We start from the raw sequence: 15,869 nt of genomic DNA, 5'->3' as shown, positions 1-15,869 counted from the left end.
GGGAGTTGTAGTCCCAAAACAGCTGGAGCGCCAGGTTTAGGGGATGCCTGCTCTAGAGATAACTACCCTGCCTATGGGATTTGCTCTAGCTGCCAATCTGCTACTGGGTCAAGTTCAAGGTATTGGTGGTAACATTTAAATCCCTATACTTACTAATGTGCTCTGGTCCATGGGGTCACGAACAGTCAGACACGACTAAACGACTAAACCACAACAACAACTTACTAACGTATGATCTGGTTGAAATTATTATATAACAATAATAATAAAGTTACAGATAGGTAGCCGTGTTGGTCTGTCATAGTCAAAATAAAAAAAATCCTTCTAGTAGCACCTTAAAGACCAACTAAGTTAGTTCTTGGTATGAGCTTTCGTGTGCATACACACTTCTTCAGATACACAGTGTATCTGAAGAAGTGTGCATGCACACGAAAGCTCATACCAAGAACTAACTTAGTTGGTCTTTAAGGTGCTACTAGAAGGAATTTTTTTATTTTAATAATAATAAAGCCAGTTTAACCCATTTAGGATTTCACTGCAGACACTCCCTTTTTGCAACTCATTATAGGGGAGGAGGGTTAGGAAGGATTCCACAGCACCCCTGGTAATTATCTGCTTTATTTATTTTATTTAGCAAAATTTATATGCTGCTTTATAAACTTTATATGCTGCGTTAGGAGGGACGCGGGTGGCGCTGTGGGTTAAACCACAGAGCCTAGGACTTGCCGATCAGAAGGTCGGTGGTTCAAATCCCCGCGACGGGGTGAGCTCCCGTTGCTCGGTCCCTGCTCCTGCCCACCTAGCAGTTCAAAAGCACGTCAAAGTGCAAGTAGATAAATAGGTACAGCTCCGGCGGGAAGGTAAACGGCATTTCCGTGTGCTGCTCTGGTTTGCTCCCTCGGCCAATAAAGCGAGATGAGCGCCGCAACCCCAGAGTCGGTCATGACTGGACCTAATGGTCAGGAGTCCCTTTACCTTTACCTATATGCTGTTTTGTAATTATTATTTTTTTAAATCCCTTAAATATTTTACATAAAATGGTCCAAAATATCCATTAAGAAAATAGTGATGGAACAGACTTTAATAGCGCCAACATTTTAAAAAAAGGAAACAGAAATATATGCACACATGCACACATAAACACATTCTGCTTCGCGTCTTTTGAAAACCTGGCTTCTCTAGGGTCCCCGGATGTTGTTGTGCTACAACTCCTATCATCTATCATGAGAAGGGCCAGCAGTCGGGGATGATGGGGGTAGTAGTCCAACAACATCTGGGGACCCAAGGTGGAGAGAGGCTGCTCAAGAGTACCAGTAAAAACCTGTCTCGCTATCTTCCCATTCTGTTTATCTCTCACAGGGGTTTGAAGGACATGGAACTGGACACATCGTCCATTGAGAAGCGGTTTGCCTATGGGTTCCTGCAGCAGCTGCTGAAGTGGATGGACATCTCTCAGGAGTTTGTGGCCCACCTGGGTAAAGGAGCTGTGATTATGTCCCCCGCCCCCAGTAGCTTCCTCCGGAACCTGTGAGGAGCTACACACTGACCCCTGTAGCACTCCACATCTCCAGGGACCCTGTGGGTGGGGAAGAAGAGAGCTTTACAATGAGCTGTTTCAGCTCACTTAGGATGGGAATGGAGACTATTGTAGCAAAGCCAGTTGAGCCAGAACTCTATTCTCAGTTCTGGGAAAGGGGCAGCAGTTCAGTTAAAGCATGTTAGTGTATAGGAGTAAGGACACCTGGATTCGCTTTGTCAAATGCGGTTGGGAAGTGTGAGTCTGCATTGCGTTCTGTTTTGAAGCTTTGGGCTCATCCTCACTGTGCTTTCTAGGCAAAGGTCTATGTCGAAGTGCTTCCCCTGCTTTCCCCAGGAAAAAAACCAACACTCTTTAATGCTGAATTGTAACAAATGGCAAATCAGGTCTTCTACGGATTGCCATTTGCTCCGACTCAGCAGTAAAGAGCATAAAGCGTTTGGACCCGCGCTTAGAAACACGGCACAGAATGAAGTCTGGATGAGCCCTTACTGATCCCTGGGCCAAAGACCAAACCGTTTTGGAATGCTTCCAACCAGTCCTTGTTTTTGGCTGGGATTCAGCAACATACCACCAAATTCGGGCTGACCTGTTGCCCTTGCGCAGCAAACTCACTCTCTCACCCCCAGAGCAGGATTTTTTTTGGTGCACTGGGGTAACATTGGCTTGACACAATGTCACCTAACCTTGCTGCAAAGGTATCGGGATTAATACTCAATAAATAAATAACTCAAACCACCCTGCGAACTTTGTGCTAACCAGGCAGGACGAATGCTCAGTAAGTCAGCTGTCTGGAAGCCAGCTCCTTTTCTCAATTGTTAGGGACACGGGTGTGTATTTGTTGCATGTGAGTGTGCCTTATCCCTCCCGCTTCTCACACCTTGGTGGAACTCACTGGGATTCTTCCTGCTTCAGATGCCGTGGTAAGCAGTGGCCGGGTGGAGAAATCCCCTCATGAACAAGAGATCAAGTTCTTTGCCAAGGTAAGTTGACCTTTCTCTTTTCCTCTTTCCCTTGGGGACTGGGGAGGTTTTCCCTCCCTAAACAGAGCATCAGCTGTACTTAGCGATGTTGGTGAATTCCATCGGAACTGAAAACAGGAGCAGAAATTTTTGTGATTTGCACGTTTGCCATGTGGGGACATTTAGGGAAGCAGGAGAGGATATATTATTTTATGATATCTTTCCTAACTTGAGTCAGCAAGTTCTATAACTTAGCAGAGTTGTTAAACAACCCCCCTTTTAAATTACGCAGTGGAAGTGTTCTGGGCCCATAACCCTTTGTGAGGGGGAAATAAAAAAATTCCTTCCAGTAGCACCTTAGAGATCAACTAAGTTTGTTATTGGTATGAGCTTTCGTGTGCATGTATATTATTTTATGATATCCTTCCTAACTTGCGTTAGCAAGTTCTATAATTTAGCAGAGTTGTTAAACAATCCTCCTCTTAAATTACACAGCGGTTAGCTAGTTGCAGGCTCGTCTGAGCCTCACTATCTAGGATTCCTGGTACGATCCCTTTTTATATCCCTCCTAAAAGAATAGACACAACCAGCTGATTAAAGTTAGCATAAAACTAGTTTACTTACAATCATCCAGTTCACAATAAGATCCCCGAGGGAAGACTTAATTTACAGAACAACATATAACTATGTGAATTATCCCCTAAGGGAAATAGTCTCAAGTGACTGCGACTCAGCAGTCACTTCTCTTAACTCTTAGGAACACAAAATGGAGAACAAGAAGAGCAGAACATGGAGGCCGTGTGCTCCTCTGTCCAAGAACAGGCCACCCCCACATTAAGTCACATGCAAAGGAAGTCTGTCCCAGTTCAGGAGGAACACGCAAGTTTTCTCCTGAGTGATACAAAGCATTCCCCAGCCATGTGCATTGTAGGAATGTTGTATTTGACTGCAATACGTTTTTACATCCCACACGCCAGAGGTCAGGAACAGAAAGCACAAAAGCGAATACAAATTGCGTCCACTATTGTTTCAATTTAAACCTGCAAACATCACATAAATAATCACATTTATTCACTATGTCGTTTTTGACGTTTCCCTCTTCATATGGTGGCAGTGAGTGGCATAAAAACCAACAATGAAATGACCTTTGTTAAGCAGGTACCTCGGGTTACAGACACTTCAGGTTACATACGCTTCAGGTGACAGACTCCGCTAACTCAGAAATAGTACCTCGGGTTAAGAACTTTGCTTCAGGATGAGAACAGAAATCGTGCTCCGGCGGCGTGGCGGCAGCAGGAGGTCCCATTAGCTAAAGTGGTGCTTCAGGTTAAGAGCAGTTTCAGGTTAAGAACGGACCTCCGGTATTGACATATAAGCTATGGGACAAGGATAACTCTTTCTTTAAGGATGAATGGGAACCTTTCACAAAATATTTGAAGATGCAACAAAGCGAACTGGACTCCTTGGCAGGTTTTGAATAAACATTCACTATTTTTTTACTGATAATAATCAGCTAAACAGTTTGAGGATCTATACAACTGTGTAACATGCAGAAAATAGCATTATTGGAGAAACCAAAGACTGGAACTGAGGGAAGTCGGGGGGTGGGGTGGGGGGATGGGTTCTGTGTGGGAGGGGAGGAAAAATGGGGGGGGGGTAAGGTTATGTTTTTGGAAAATATGTTTTGTTATAACTTTGAATAATAATAATAATTAAAAAAAATAACGGACCTCCGGAACGAATTAATTACTTAACCCGAGGTACCACTGTACATGGGGATGAATCCGACGTAATGCTAAGGAGCTGGTTTCATTAGCAGAAGGGTTTCTACTTGCCCAATGGAACGATTCCCCTCTCTCCCTCTGCCCTGTGCTGTTCTGGAGGTAATTCCAAACACCACCACCCCAAACCAATGGGGAGGAGAGAGGTGACTGCCTCTTTGTCCTAGCAGACGTTCTTGAGTTTAAACCCAGCCCAAAATACATCACAAACCGGCACGTCATCTTATTTAATATTTATGCTCCCCTATCAGATCCTGCTGCCCCTCATCAACCAGTACTTCACCAATCACTGCCTCTACTTCTTGTCCACACCGGCCAAAGTCCTAGGCAGCGGGGGCCATGCCTCCAACAAGGAGAAAGAGATGATAACCAGGTGAGTACCTAGGAAACTCTAGGGAGGACTGGATGCCTGTCTGTGTGTGAGAATGTGCACAAAGGGTTACACCAGGCTTCCTCAACCTCGGCCCTCCAGATGTTTTTGGCCTACAACTCCCATGATCCCTAGCTAGCAGGACTAGTGGTCAGGGATGATGGGGGTTGTAGTCTCAAAACATCTGGAGGGCCGAGGTTGAGGAAGCCTGGGTTACACTTTCAAGTTGGTTGTCTTAGGTGTGACCCTGAAGAAGCGCAAGGTGCAAACGACAAGTGGGGACATACTTGTGTTTGCAAATATGCATGTTATACAGATATGCAGTGGTTCGCTGTGATAAGACGTTCAAACCAAGGTTTGCTAGCCAGTAATGTGTGAAAAATGGCTCTTGTTAGAGCTGAGATGAAACTTTTTGCAAATGCAAAGTTTGCCCGAATTGGACTCCTTTTTAAATTTTAGCTTTGAAAACTTTGGAGGGTTTTTTTGTTTTTGTTTTTGTTTTGAGGAGAGAGGAAGCCTTGTGTTTTAACTATAAGGCAATAATAATTTACAAATAGAATTCCTAAATTTGAACATTGTATTTACCCATTAACCCTCTCAACAGCCTGGATCCAATGGCATCCATGACCGGGAATTTTGTTGAGGGAAAGGGAGAGAAACCATCAAGCAGAGAGGATATGAAGTCATATTTTTTGCAAATCAAATGTTTCTCCTTGAAAACTCCTAAGCCCTTCCCTCCCAAAATTAATTTCAGGCCACATGTCTTTGTGCTCATTTTTTCTTGAGACTTGGAAACACCTGTTTTGGGGGGAAAGGTTGCGTGTGAAGCAACTCGGAGATCTTGTCTGCACTTGTCCCATGCCTAGGAAGCAGGAGTGCAAGCGGTTTTCCATTTGCTCTGTCACTTTCCCAGGGAAAACCAACTTTGCAATCTGCAACAAATGGCAGTGGTTTTGTGAACAGATCCTTAGGTCTGAATTCTGCCTCTTGCATTCTTCTTCTGGCCGGGCATATGGGTTTTATGTGCATGAATGTAGGAAGGTAGAGGCATTTACACTGTCCTCTCCAAGCTGCCTCACCGAGGCTCCGAGGCCCCGTCCGCCCTCCCCTCTTCCCCATCGATGTGCACTCCTCTTTCCAACAATCTCTTTCATTCTCTCCTTCTACCTCTCTCTTTTCCGCCCTTCAGCCTTTTCTGCAAACTGGCAGCCCTGGTCAGGCACCGGGTCTCTCTCTTCGGTAAGCTTCATCCTTCCTCTGCTCCTGTCCTGGGGTGGGCAGGCGGTCTCAGCCTCCTCTCCTCTTCATTTCTCCTCCCTCTTGTCGACTCAGTGGGGGGTTTTTTTGCGCCCACGAGTCTGCTCTCCCTCCTGCACCCTGACTCCCCTCACCCTGTGCTACCTCAGCCATGAACAAAGCTGCTGCCCTTTTGCTTCTCCCACCACCTGTATTTCTCTAACCTTTGCATCTAGTCCATTTTCCTGAACCCAGGCCCTAAATCTGGGTCTTCTGTCTCCATCCAGGGACGGATGCCGCTGCTGTGGTTAACTGCCTGCACATCCTTGCCCGGTCTTTGGATGCCAGGTGAGTAGTCAGTCAGTCAGTTTTATTGTACATAGCCAAAGGCTGCCACAACGTACACAGAATCATTCAACAATTAAAAGAAAATATACTGGATTGATACAAAAAACTTAAAACATTTATATTATCAAGACATTACCTACTCTAAGCAGAGCTATAGTAAAGGTAAAGGGACCCCTGACCATTAGGTCCAGTCGTGGCCGACTCTGGGATTGCAGCGCTCATCTTGCTTTACTGGCCGAGGGAGCCAGCGTACAGCTTCTGGGTCATGTGGCCAGCGAACCAGAGCAGCGCACGGAAATGCCGTTTACCTTCCCACCGGAGCGGTACCTATTTATCTACTTGCACTTTGACGTGCTTTCGAACTGCTAGGTTGGCAGGAGCAGGGATCGAGCAACGGGAGCTCACCCCGTCGCGGGGATTCGAACCGCCGACCTTCCGATTGGCAAGTCCTAGACTCTGTGGTTTAACCCACAGCACCACCTGCGTCCCTAAACAGAGCCATAAAAGTACCTTAATATACAAGTTAAGACATTAAACAATAAAATTTATAAGCTAAAATTATCACATGGCCACTGATATATTAAAAAATAATGTTAATTAACACAATGTGCAATTATATTCAGAGTTTGGTGATAAAGATAGAATATAGCTTGATGTAGATAGGGTCAAAAAAATTCATCTCCTTTACAGTTGGTGGCTACCTTGGCCATATACCGTATTTTTCGCTCTATAAGATGCACCAGACCATAAGACGCACCTAGTTTTTGGAGGAGGAAAACAAGAAAAAATAATATTCTGAATCTCAGAAGCCAGAACAGCGCAGAACTCTTGCTGTTCTGGCTTCTGGGATAGCTGCGCAGCCTGTATTTGCTCCATAAGACGCACACGCACTTCCCATTACTTTTTGGGAGGGAAAAAGTGAGTCTTATAGAGCAAAAAATACGATAATTTGCTCTAATTTTCCTAGCAGCAGTTGCAAAGAGTGCTACACGGCAAGTCACATACTTATCTGTGTCTGCGATGAGATATAAAATCATGTCAGAGGGGTTCTGGCCAGGGGACCTTGTCATTATAGGTGCTAAAAATCTTTCTCTTGCTTCATTATATAAACCAGGTGAGTAATAATCCCAAATAATCCCTCACATGTGCACACCTGCGGAGAAGAGCTATAAAGATGCATGGCTCACAAAAGATTGCCTCCCCTCTCTGTTTGGTGTGAATGAATGAATTTAAATACTGTGTATCTGCATTCACCAAAAATGTTTTCTGCAGAGTTTGCACACAGATGCCTCTTGTTATTTTTGTTATGTACTGAAGTTCTCACCCTGGGCCAGCAGGGGGATACTGTAAATAGTTTTCACTCAGGTCCACATATGCAAATAAGGGATAGTTACAGAAAATGGTTACTGCTGTGTTCTAGTGGAGCTCTATATAAGCAGGCTGGCTGAACCCTTCAGTTCAGGTCTGTTCTGGGCTGTGAATAAACAAAAGCTGTTTGAAGAATCGCTGTGTCGTCTGATATGTTCACCCACAACTTAACAATTTTTGTTTCCAATTACATCCAGTTGTTTACGGTCTAGATTTTGTTATATTCTTTCCTCTCCTGTTAAATGTCTGATTGGTTATGTTTCTTATGTAACATAGGAACATAATCAAAAAGATTTTTTATGTATAAAAAAATATTTTTTAAACTGCAGCTGCTTTAGATGTTTTTTTTTAACTATACCTGTTTTTAGAATGTTTTGAGTGGATTTTTTTTTTAGAATGCTTTTAAAAATTGCTTGTGATGGAGGTGTTTGCTGCCCTGGGCTTCCTTGGCAGGGAAGACAGGATAAACCATAATGATAATAAATGTAAACAGTAATAAGTGCGGCAAACAGTGTTGATGGATAAACTGAGGACAGAGACTGATGGCTTTATTGACATTTGGCCTTGCTTTGATACATATGTCACACAAAGACAGCATCATGCAGGCCACCCAGGGAACATGGCCATCTCTGGGAGGACGTACTGGGTGGAGGGGCAAATGATTCTTTTAACGTACGATCTAACTACACATTTTTGTGTGCCAGTAAGTTCAAGTGCTTCTTCCTGCGGTTGTCTGGGAGTTTGGAAGTGTTTACTACACTGCCTGGTTACAGTTGGGGACACATTTGTGTGGGTTTTTTTGTTTTGTTATTTATTTATCGTATTATTATTGAATAATAAGTGGGACGTGGCTGGCGCTGTGGGTTAAACCACAGAGCCTAGGACTTGCCGATCGGAAGGTTGGCAGTTCAAACCCCGCGACGGGGTGAGCTCCCGTTGCTCGGTCCCTGCTCCTGCCAACCTAGCAGTTCGAAAGCACGTCAGAGTGCAAGTAGATAAATAGGTACTACTCTGGCGGGAAGGTAAATGGGGTTTCCATGCGCTGCTCTGGTTCGCCAGAAGGTGACCCGGAAGCTGTACGCCGGCTCCCTCAGCCAATAAAGCGAGATTAGCGTTGCAACCCCAGAGTCGGTCACGACTGGACCTAATGGTCAGGGGTCCCTTTACCTTTTACCTTATTGATTAATAAACCCAATTAAATGTTGCCCCTCGAATGAGGCGGTATGTAGGGCCTCCTTGCTCGTAACCCTGTGCAAATCTGATCCTGGCACCTCCTCCCTGCAGGACAGTGATGAAATCGGGGCCTGAGATTGTGAAGGCCGGGCTGCGCTCTTTCTTTGAAGGGGCCTCGGACGACATTGAGAAGATGGTGGAGAACCTCAAGCTGGGCAAAGTGTCGCAGTCCCGCACCCAGGTCAAGGGCGTGGGCCAGAACATCACCTACACCACCGTGGTCCTGCTGCCGGTGCTGACCTCCATCTTCGAGCACATCGCCCAGCACCAGTTTGGGGATGACGTCATCTGTGAGCAAACGTTTGAGGCAGCAGGGGGGATGAGTGGGTGGAGCTGAGCTTTGAGTCATGGATAGGCCTGAATAGGTTGGCAGACGTTAGCAATGCAACCAGGCCTTGAATGAGCTGCGTAGGCTACAATGACCGCACCAGGGCAAGGATGGTGAATTAGGGTTGAGGAAGAAATTTGGTCCGCTCTGCAGTTTAACGGAAACCTAGCTGTTTTGCGCTCCTCAGAACAATACAGTGGTACCTCGGGTTACATATGCTTCAGGTTACATACGCTTCAGGTTACAGACTCCGCTAACCCAGAAATAGTCTTCAGGTTAAGAACTTTGCTTCAGGATGAGAACACAAATCGTGCTCTGGTGGCGCGGCAACAGCGGGAGGCCCCATTAGCTAAAGTGGTGCTTCAGGTTAAGAACAGTTTCAGGTTAAGAACGGACCTCCAGAATGAATTAAGTAGCGCCCCCCCTCCCCCAAGGTACCACTGTACATGAAACCGAAATGTGGTGTAGTGGTTAAGAGCGGTGGACTCGTAATCTGGTGAACCGGGTTCGCTTCCCCGCTCCTCCACATGCAGCTGCTGGGTGACCTTGGGCCAGTCACACTTCTCTGAAGTCTCTCAGCCCCACTCACCTCACAGGGTGTTTGTTATGGGGCAGGAAGGGAAAGGAGAATGTTAGCCGTTTTGAGACTCCTTAGGGTAGTGATAAAGCGGGATATCAAATCCAAACTCTTCTCTTCTTCTATAGCCTTTGAATTTTGCACTGCTTCGAATTTTGTGAAGCAGCTTCCCAACCAATTATCGTGTGCCCAAATGCGTATATAAGGGGAAAGCACACACAAAGATCCATGTATCAGTGAAAATAACATACATATGAAGAAGCAGCATTTTATTAGCGGGGAAGTTAAAAAAAAAAACAACACGAAGCCAAACGGCATAGAAATCTGCATATATTAGGAGAAACCAACATTAATGAAGACTTGGAGAAATAATAATGGTTGCAAACTGTTGGGGAAATGTGCTTCATCGAAAACTGAGAAATTGAAAAGGACAGGTTTGGCCATCGCTAGTGTAAATAGAGGTTAGTTGTTGTTTTTTAAAAAAATAAACACTTTATTAAATTGCAGTAACAGAAACCAAACAATATCACAAGCAAAAAAAGAGAAAGAACAAATTACACAAAAGAAAAGAAAAAAAGAACACACCAAAAACACATAAAAACATTGACTTCCCTCCACCCAGTTTTTTGGGGGTGTAGCAGAGGCGGTGGTGAGGGGCCTGGTGGTCTTGGCCGAACCCCAGTATATATCCCAGACGATGTTGTTGGGGAAACAGGAGGGTCGTATCTCTGACAACAGAGAACTGTAAGAAGGAGAAGCTGTATGTATCTGGTCCTGAAACCAACACCCATTTTTCTGTGTGTCTCCGCAGTGGATGACGTGCAGGTGTCCTGCTACCGAACCCTATGCAGCATCTATTCCTTGGGCACTACCAAAAACCCTTATGTGGAGAGGTGAGCGCATTGTCACGAGAATCTTGGAGCAAGGGGTCTGTGCGCAATTGGGGGAGGGGGAGGCGCTACTTATGCCCAGAGGAGGTAGAGCCCATCACCAAAGTTCACACAATCAGGGTGGGGAACAGAATTCGAAACCCAAATCACCCACTGTGGGATGAGCAGGGCTTTGCAATGGAAACAAAGAGCACCGTTCGCTTTCTTTTCTTTCTTTTTTAAAATCCTTTTTATTGATTTTCCAATAAAAAACATCCAATTAATATATCCAATCATAAATAAAAACTAAAATAAAAAGACCAAATTATAATTATTGTTTGGAGCTCCCCAGGGTCTGGATCTCTGAAGCTTACCGTATTTTTCGCTCTATAGGACTCACCTTGTTTTAGAGGGGGAGAACAAGAAAAAAAAATCTCCCCCTCTCTGCTCAGCGCCCCTTCAGCGAAGCGGCAGGAGAAACGGAGCCCCTTCCATTTCTCCTCCCGCTGGGCTGAAGGGGCGCTGTGCAGCTCTCCCTCTCTGCTGAAGCCAGGAGAGTCTTGCTCTCCTGGCTTCAGCAAAAGGAACCCGAAGCCTTCGGAGCACAGTGCGAATTCAGGCGGCTATCCCTGAAGCCTGGAGAGCGAGAGGGGTCGGTGCACACCGACGCCTCTCACTCTCCAGGCTTCAGCGAAAGCAACGCGAAGCCTCCGGAGCGCAGAGGGAGCGCTCCCTCTGCGCTTCGGAGGCTTTGTGTTGCTATCGCTGAAGCCAAGGAGCCTGCATTCGCTCCATAGGACGCACACACATTTCCCCTTCATTTTTGGAGGGGAAAAGGTGCATCCTATAGAGCAAAGAATACGGTATCTCCACATCTCAGTCCTGCCTCTACTTGTTGTTTCCATATTTTCCCCATCTCGATTTTGACGCTTTATAATTCTCCGTCCCTGAGTCCACGATTCTCAATCATGTCAAACATCATATACTTTCATCCGTCGAATACAGCTTTATTATTATACATATTTTTCCAACTGCCTTTTTATCAGCGCAACTTCCTCTGACTCCATTCCAATCTGGGATGTTGTCCAAGTCTTGTTACCTGAAGTTTAATGGCGCAGCAACTCCCAATCATTCATTGTCCAAACCTTCCTTTTGAGCGTTATTGAACCAGTACCTTCTGATTTAAATTGTTAGGCAGAGCACCTTTCGCTTTCAGTGCCTCTCACTTCTCCTTCCCTGTCTCCTCCAACTCTGCAGGCAGCGTCCGCAACTTGGTGAATGCTTGGCGCGGCTGGCAGCAGCAATGCCCGTGGCCTTCCTGGAGCCTCATCTCAACGAATACAACCCCTTCTCTGTTTACACTACGAAATCACCCAGGGAGCGAGCAAGTGAGTGCCTCTTTCCACCTGCCTTTCAATAATAATAATAATAATAATAATAATAATAATAATAATAATAATAATAATATATTATTTATATCCTGCCCATCTGGCTGGGTTTCCCCAGCCACTCTGTTTTTGTTTTTGTTTTAAATAGCTTTTATTCAAAATTAAAACAAAACATCCAGAAACATACCATCCTTATTTCCCCCCCATTTTTCCTCCCTCCCCCCACAGAACCCACCCACCCCCACCCCCCGACTTCCCTCAGTTCCAGTCTTTGATTTCTCTAAAAATGCTGTTTTCTGCATGTTACACAGTTGTATAAATCCTCAAACTATTTAGCTGATTATTATCAATAAAAAGTTTGTGAATGTTTATTCAAAGCCAGCCAAGGAGTCCAGTTCGCTTTGTTGCGTCTTCAGATACTTTGCAAAGGGTTCCCATTCATCTTTAAAGTCACGGTTATCCTTGTCCCATAGCTTGTATGTCAGTTTTGCCAGTTCTGCATAGTCTATCAATTTTTCTTGCCATGATTCTTTGGTTGGGGTTTCTTCAGTCTTCCATCCTTGTGCTACCAGAACTCTCGCAGCCATTGTCGCATACATGAAGATGTTTTTCAGCTTTTTGGGCAGATCTTTCCCTACAATCCCTAATGCTTCAGGTTTTTTAAACGAATGTTAAATGGAACATTTTCTTCAATTCGTTGTATGTCATTTCGGTTTCCCCAGCCACTCTGGGCGGCTTCCAACAAAATATTAAAATACAATAGTCTATTAAACATTAAACGCTTTCCTTGAATGTGTGGGTCGTTTTGCACCTCCTCTGTTCCCAATCCAAGGGGTTTCATGCCCTCCCCTTTGCTTCCCCAGTCCTAGGCCTTCCAAACCGCGTGGAGGAAATGTGCCCGGACATCCCTGTCCTGGACAAGCTGATGAAGGACATCAGCGGGCTGGCGGAGTCAGGGGCCCGCTACACCGAGATGCCCCATGTAATTGAGGTCACCCTGCCGATGCTCTGCAACTACCTGCCCCGCTGGTGGGAGCGGGGCCCTGAAACCAACCCCCAGGGGCCCTGGTGCACGGATGTGACCTCCGACCAACTCAACACCTTGCTGGGCAACATCCTGAAGATCATCGTCAACAACCTGGGCATTGACGAAGCTTCCTGGATGAAGCGGTTGGCAGGTATGGAGGGTCAGAGAACAGGGAGGATGTGAATAATAATAATAATAATTTTATTATTTATACCCCGCCCATCTGGCTGGGCTTCCCCAGCCACTCTGGGCAGCTTCCCCAAAAATATTAAAATACTGTAATACATCAAACATTAAAAGCTTCCCTAAACAGGGCTGCCTTCAGATGTCTTCTAAAAGTCTGGTAGTTGTTTATCTCTTTGACATCTGGTGGGAGGGCATTCCGCAGGGCGGGCGCCACCACCGAGAAGGCCCTCTGCCTGGTTCCCTGTAACTTGGCTTCTCACAGTGAGGGAACCGCCAGAAGGCCCTCGGCGCTGGACCTCAGTGTCCGAGTACAACGATGGGGGTGGAGACGCTCCTTCAGATATACTGGACCGAGGCCGTTTATGTGGGATTTGAGGCACTTTTTCTCATCCGAAGCCCCATCTTCTTAATTCTTCCCCACGTAGTCTTCGCTCAGCCCATCGTCAGCAAAGCCAAGCCGGAACTGCTCCGCTCCCATTTCATTCCAACCATGGAGAAGCTGAAGAAGAGGTCCGGGAAAGTGGTGGCTGAGGAGGACCAGCTGCGGCTGGAGGCCAAGACCGAGTCAGAGGATGCCGAGCTGCTGATCAGGGATGAGTTCTCTGTGCTCTGCCGCGATCTCTACGCCCTATACCCCCTGCTCATCCGCTACGTTGACAACAGCAGGTACTTCGGATTTTGCACAGGGTGTTAACACTTGCATCAACACAGGTTTACAACAGAGGTAGGGAACCTTGGGCCCAGGGGCCAAATGCGGCCTCCAGGTCTCCCTCTCCCTCTCTCTCTCTCTCTCTCTCCCCCCCTCTCTCTGGCCCTCTCCCCAGGCCACACTCCCTCTTCCCGGGCTACTCCCCTCACCACCCTGTTCCACACATCCCTGGGTCCTTGAACTTTACTGCTGCGTTGTTTGAACATCAGTCTAGTCCTCACATAAATTCTGCTAGGTTAAATAATAATAATAATAATAATAATAATAATAATAATAATAATAATAATAATAATACCTTTATTGTCAATGAACAACCTGTGCACAATGAAATTAACCGAGCCTCCCGCCCCCTACACAAACACTCAATCTCATTTCACTCTGTGTGCTTGTCGTACAACACACCAACCCTGAAAGTCAGTTGCACTATATTATTTTCCATTCAGCAGCCTAACAGCCCACGGATAGAAACTGTTTTTAAGCCTGTTGGTATAACCGATTATACTTCTATGTCTCCTGCCCAAGGGTAGAAGATGAAAGAGGTGCTGGCCCGGGTGTGAATCGTCCCTGAGGCAATGATCCCTTGCGATGTCACCTAGCGGGCTCAGGGGACAGCCCATGATATCATGTGCTGTGTTCACCACCCTCTGTAAAGACTTTCTGACCGTGGCTGTCAAGCCAACGTACCACACTGTGATACAATATGAGAGTACGCTTTCTATTGTGGACCGGTAGAAGGAGGTCATCAATTGTCACACCAACGGTCAGGTACCAGGTTGGGTAGATGAGAACCACGAGTTCAGAGGCAGGAACGTAGTCAAAGATGGGCTCCAGGGCAAGCAGCCTGTGCTGTTGCTGCTCCATATCCCAGTTACTCAGACTCAACAGCACAGCTTGGAGCAAGCGAGTTGGCGAGGCTCCTGTTGCTTCCTCCAATCACAGAGTTCCAGCTCTGGCCACCACAGGGGGTGGCACTGCAGCACGGCAGAGATTGAGCTAATAATGTCTCGGTGTGTCTGAGAAGTTCTCCACTGGTGCAAGGAGTAAAATGCCTGGTGTTTCTGCCTGAGTCCCTCTTTCAGATACCACACTCGCAAGCTGCAGGCAGACTTGCGTGGCGAGTTCCCGACCCCCCCCCAATCGGAAATAATGGCACATGACGCAATTATTAAGGTTAATGGGCTCAAAAAGGCCACAACTTGATTGGTTACAGGTGATGAGCGGTATTGGCTTAGGCATTGGTCCTAACCGACTACATCCGACTCCAGCCCGTCTGCTTGAAGTCTGGGAAGGGTTAACCACCAGGAGGGGGAGTCCTGCTGATGCACATCAACTAGGAAACCCCCCCAGAGTCACAAATAGGGGGCGTGCCTTAGGCCCTAACCTCCCTAGGCTTCGGTCAGGCCCACACACCCCAGAATCCTTTAACGGACTACCCTTCAATATGTGGGGCAGGTGATGGCGCTACCTCCCCTCTTCCATCTACAGAACTATACCAATGCCTAACCGCCAAATACCCAGAAAGTTGTGCCGATTTGCTACGTTTCCCTTCCAAATGTTTACCTCTAGATAACTGCACCATCCAGTGACGACTTGCATTGTCCAATTACATGGATGGGAGAAAAGGGGGAGATAATCTAATACCGTACCTTAAATTAGTTGTGTTGTGTGTTGTTGTTTTTTAATGTGCCCTGAATATGCCCCATTAGCTATGGAAGTGGGAAGGTGGTATCTACTGACAGTTCTTTTTTAATCTGCAGGGCCAACTGGTTGACCGAACCGAACTCAGATGCTGAGGAGCTGTTCCGGATGGTCGGGGAGGTATTCATTTACTGGTCCAAGTCACACGTGAGTCGCCTTTTCGGCAGGGGGGTGGGTGGTTGCATGGGTGCTGATGGAGACGCGCGAGAGCATCTCCCACGAAATGTAGCTCACCTTTTCTTCCCTCCCATG

At 46.3% G+C, this 15,869-nt stretch overlaps 1 protein-coding gene across 11 annotated transcripts in view; it reads left to right on the top strand.

Annotated features, from left to right (window-relative positions):
• RYR1 (ryanodine receptor 1) overlaps positions 1-15,869 on the top strand; it is a 208,177-nt gene that overhangs the window by 125,734 nt on the left and 66,574 nt on the right. For all 11 annotated transcript variants that reach the window (XM_083515697.1, XM_083515696.1, XM_083515703.1 and 8 more), the window contains exons 58-68: positions 1,360-1,475; positions 2,453-2,520; positions 4,532-4,653; positions 5,840-5,889; positions 6,174-6,234; positions 8,887-9,125; positions 10,552-10,633; positions 11,867-11,997; positions 12,861-13,175; positions 13,636-13,876; positions 15,677-15,764. In XM_083515697.1, coding sequence (XP_083371823.1) covers positions 1,360-1,475; positions 2,453-2,520; positions 4,532-4,653; positions 5,840-5,889; positions 6,174-6,234; positions 8,887-9,125; positions 10,552-10,633; positions 11,867-11,997; positions 12,861-13,175; positions 13,636-13,876; positions 15,677-15,764 — 1,513 coding nt within the window. The remainder of the gene's footprint in view (positions 1-1,359; positions 1,476-2,452; positions 2,521-4,531; positions 4,654-5,839; positions 5,890-6,173; positions 6,235-8,886; positions 9,126-10,551; positions 10,634-11,866; positions 11,998-12,860; positions 13,176-13,635; positions 13,877-15,676; positions 15,765-15,869) is intronic.

The sequence above is a fragment of the Podarcis liolepis genome, assembly GCF_965112155.1.
Source record: "Podarcis liolepis genome assembly, chromosome: 7".
In the NCBI taxonomy this organism is placed as follows: domain Eukaryota; kingdom Metazoa; phylum Chordata; class Lepidosauria; order Squamata; family Lacertidae; genus Podarcis; species Podarcis liolepis.
This window is presented reverse-complemented; position numbering and strand designations above follow the sequence as displayed.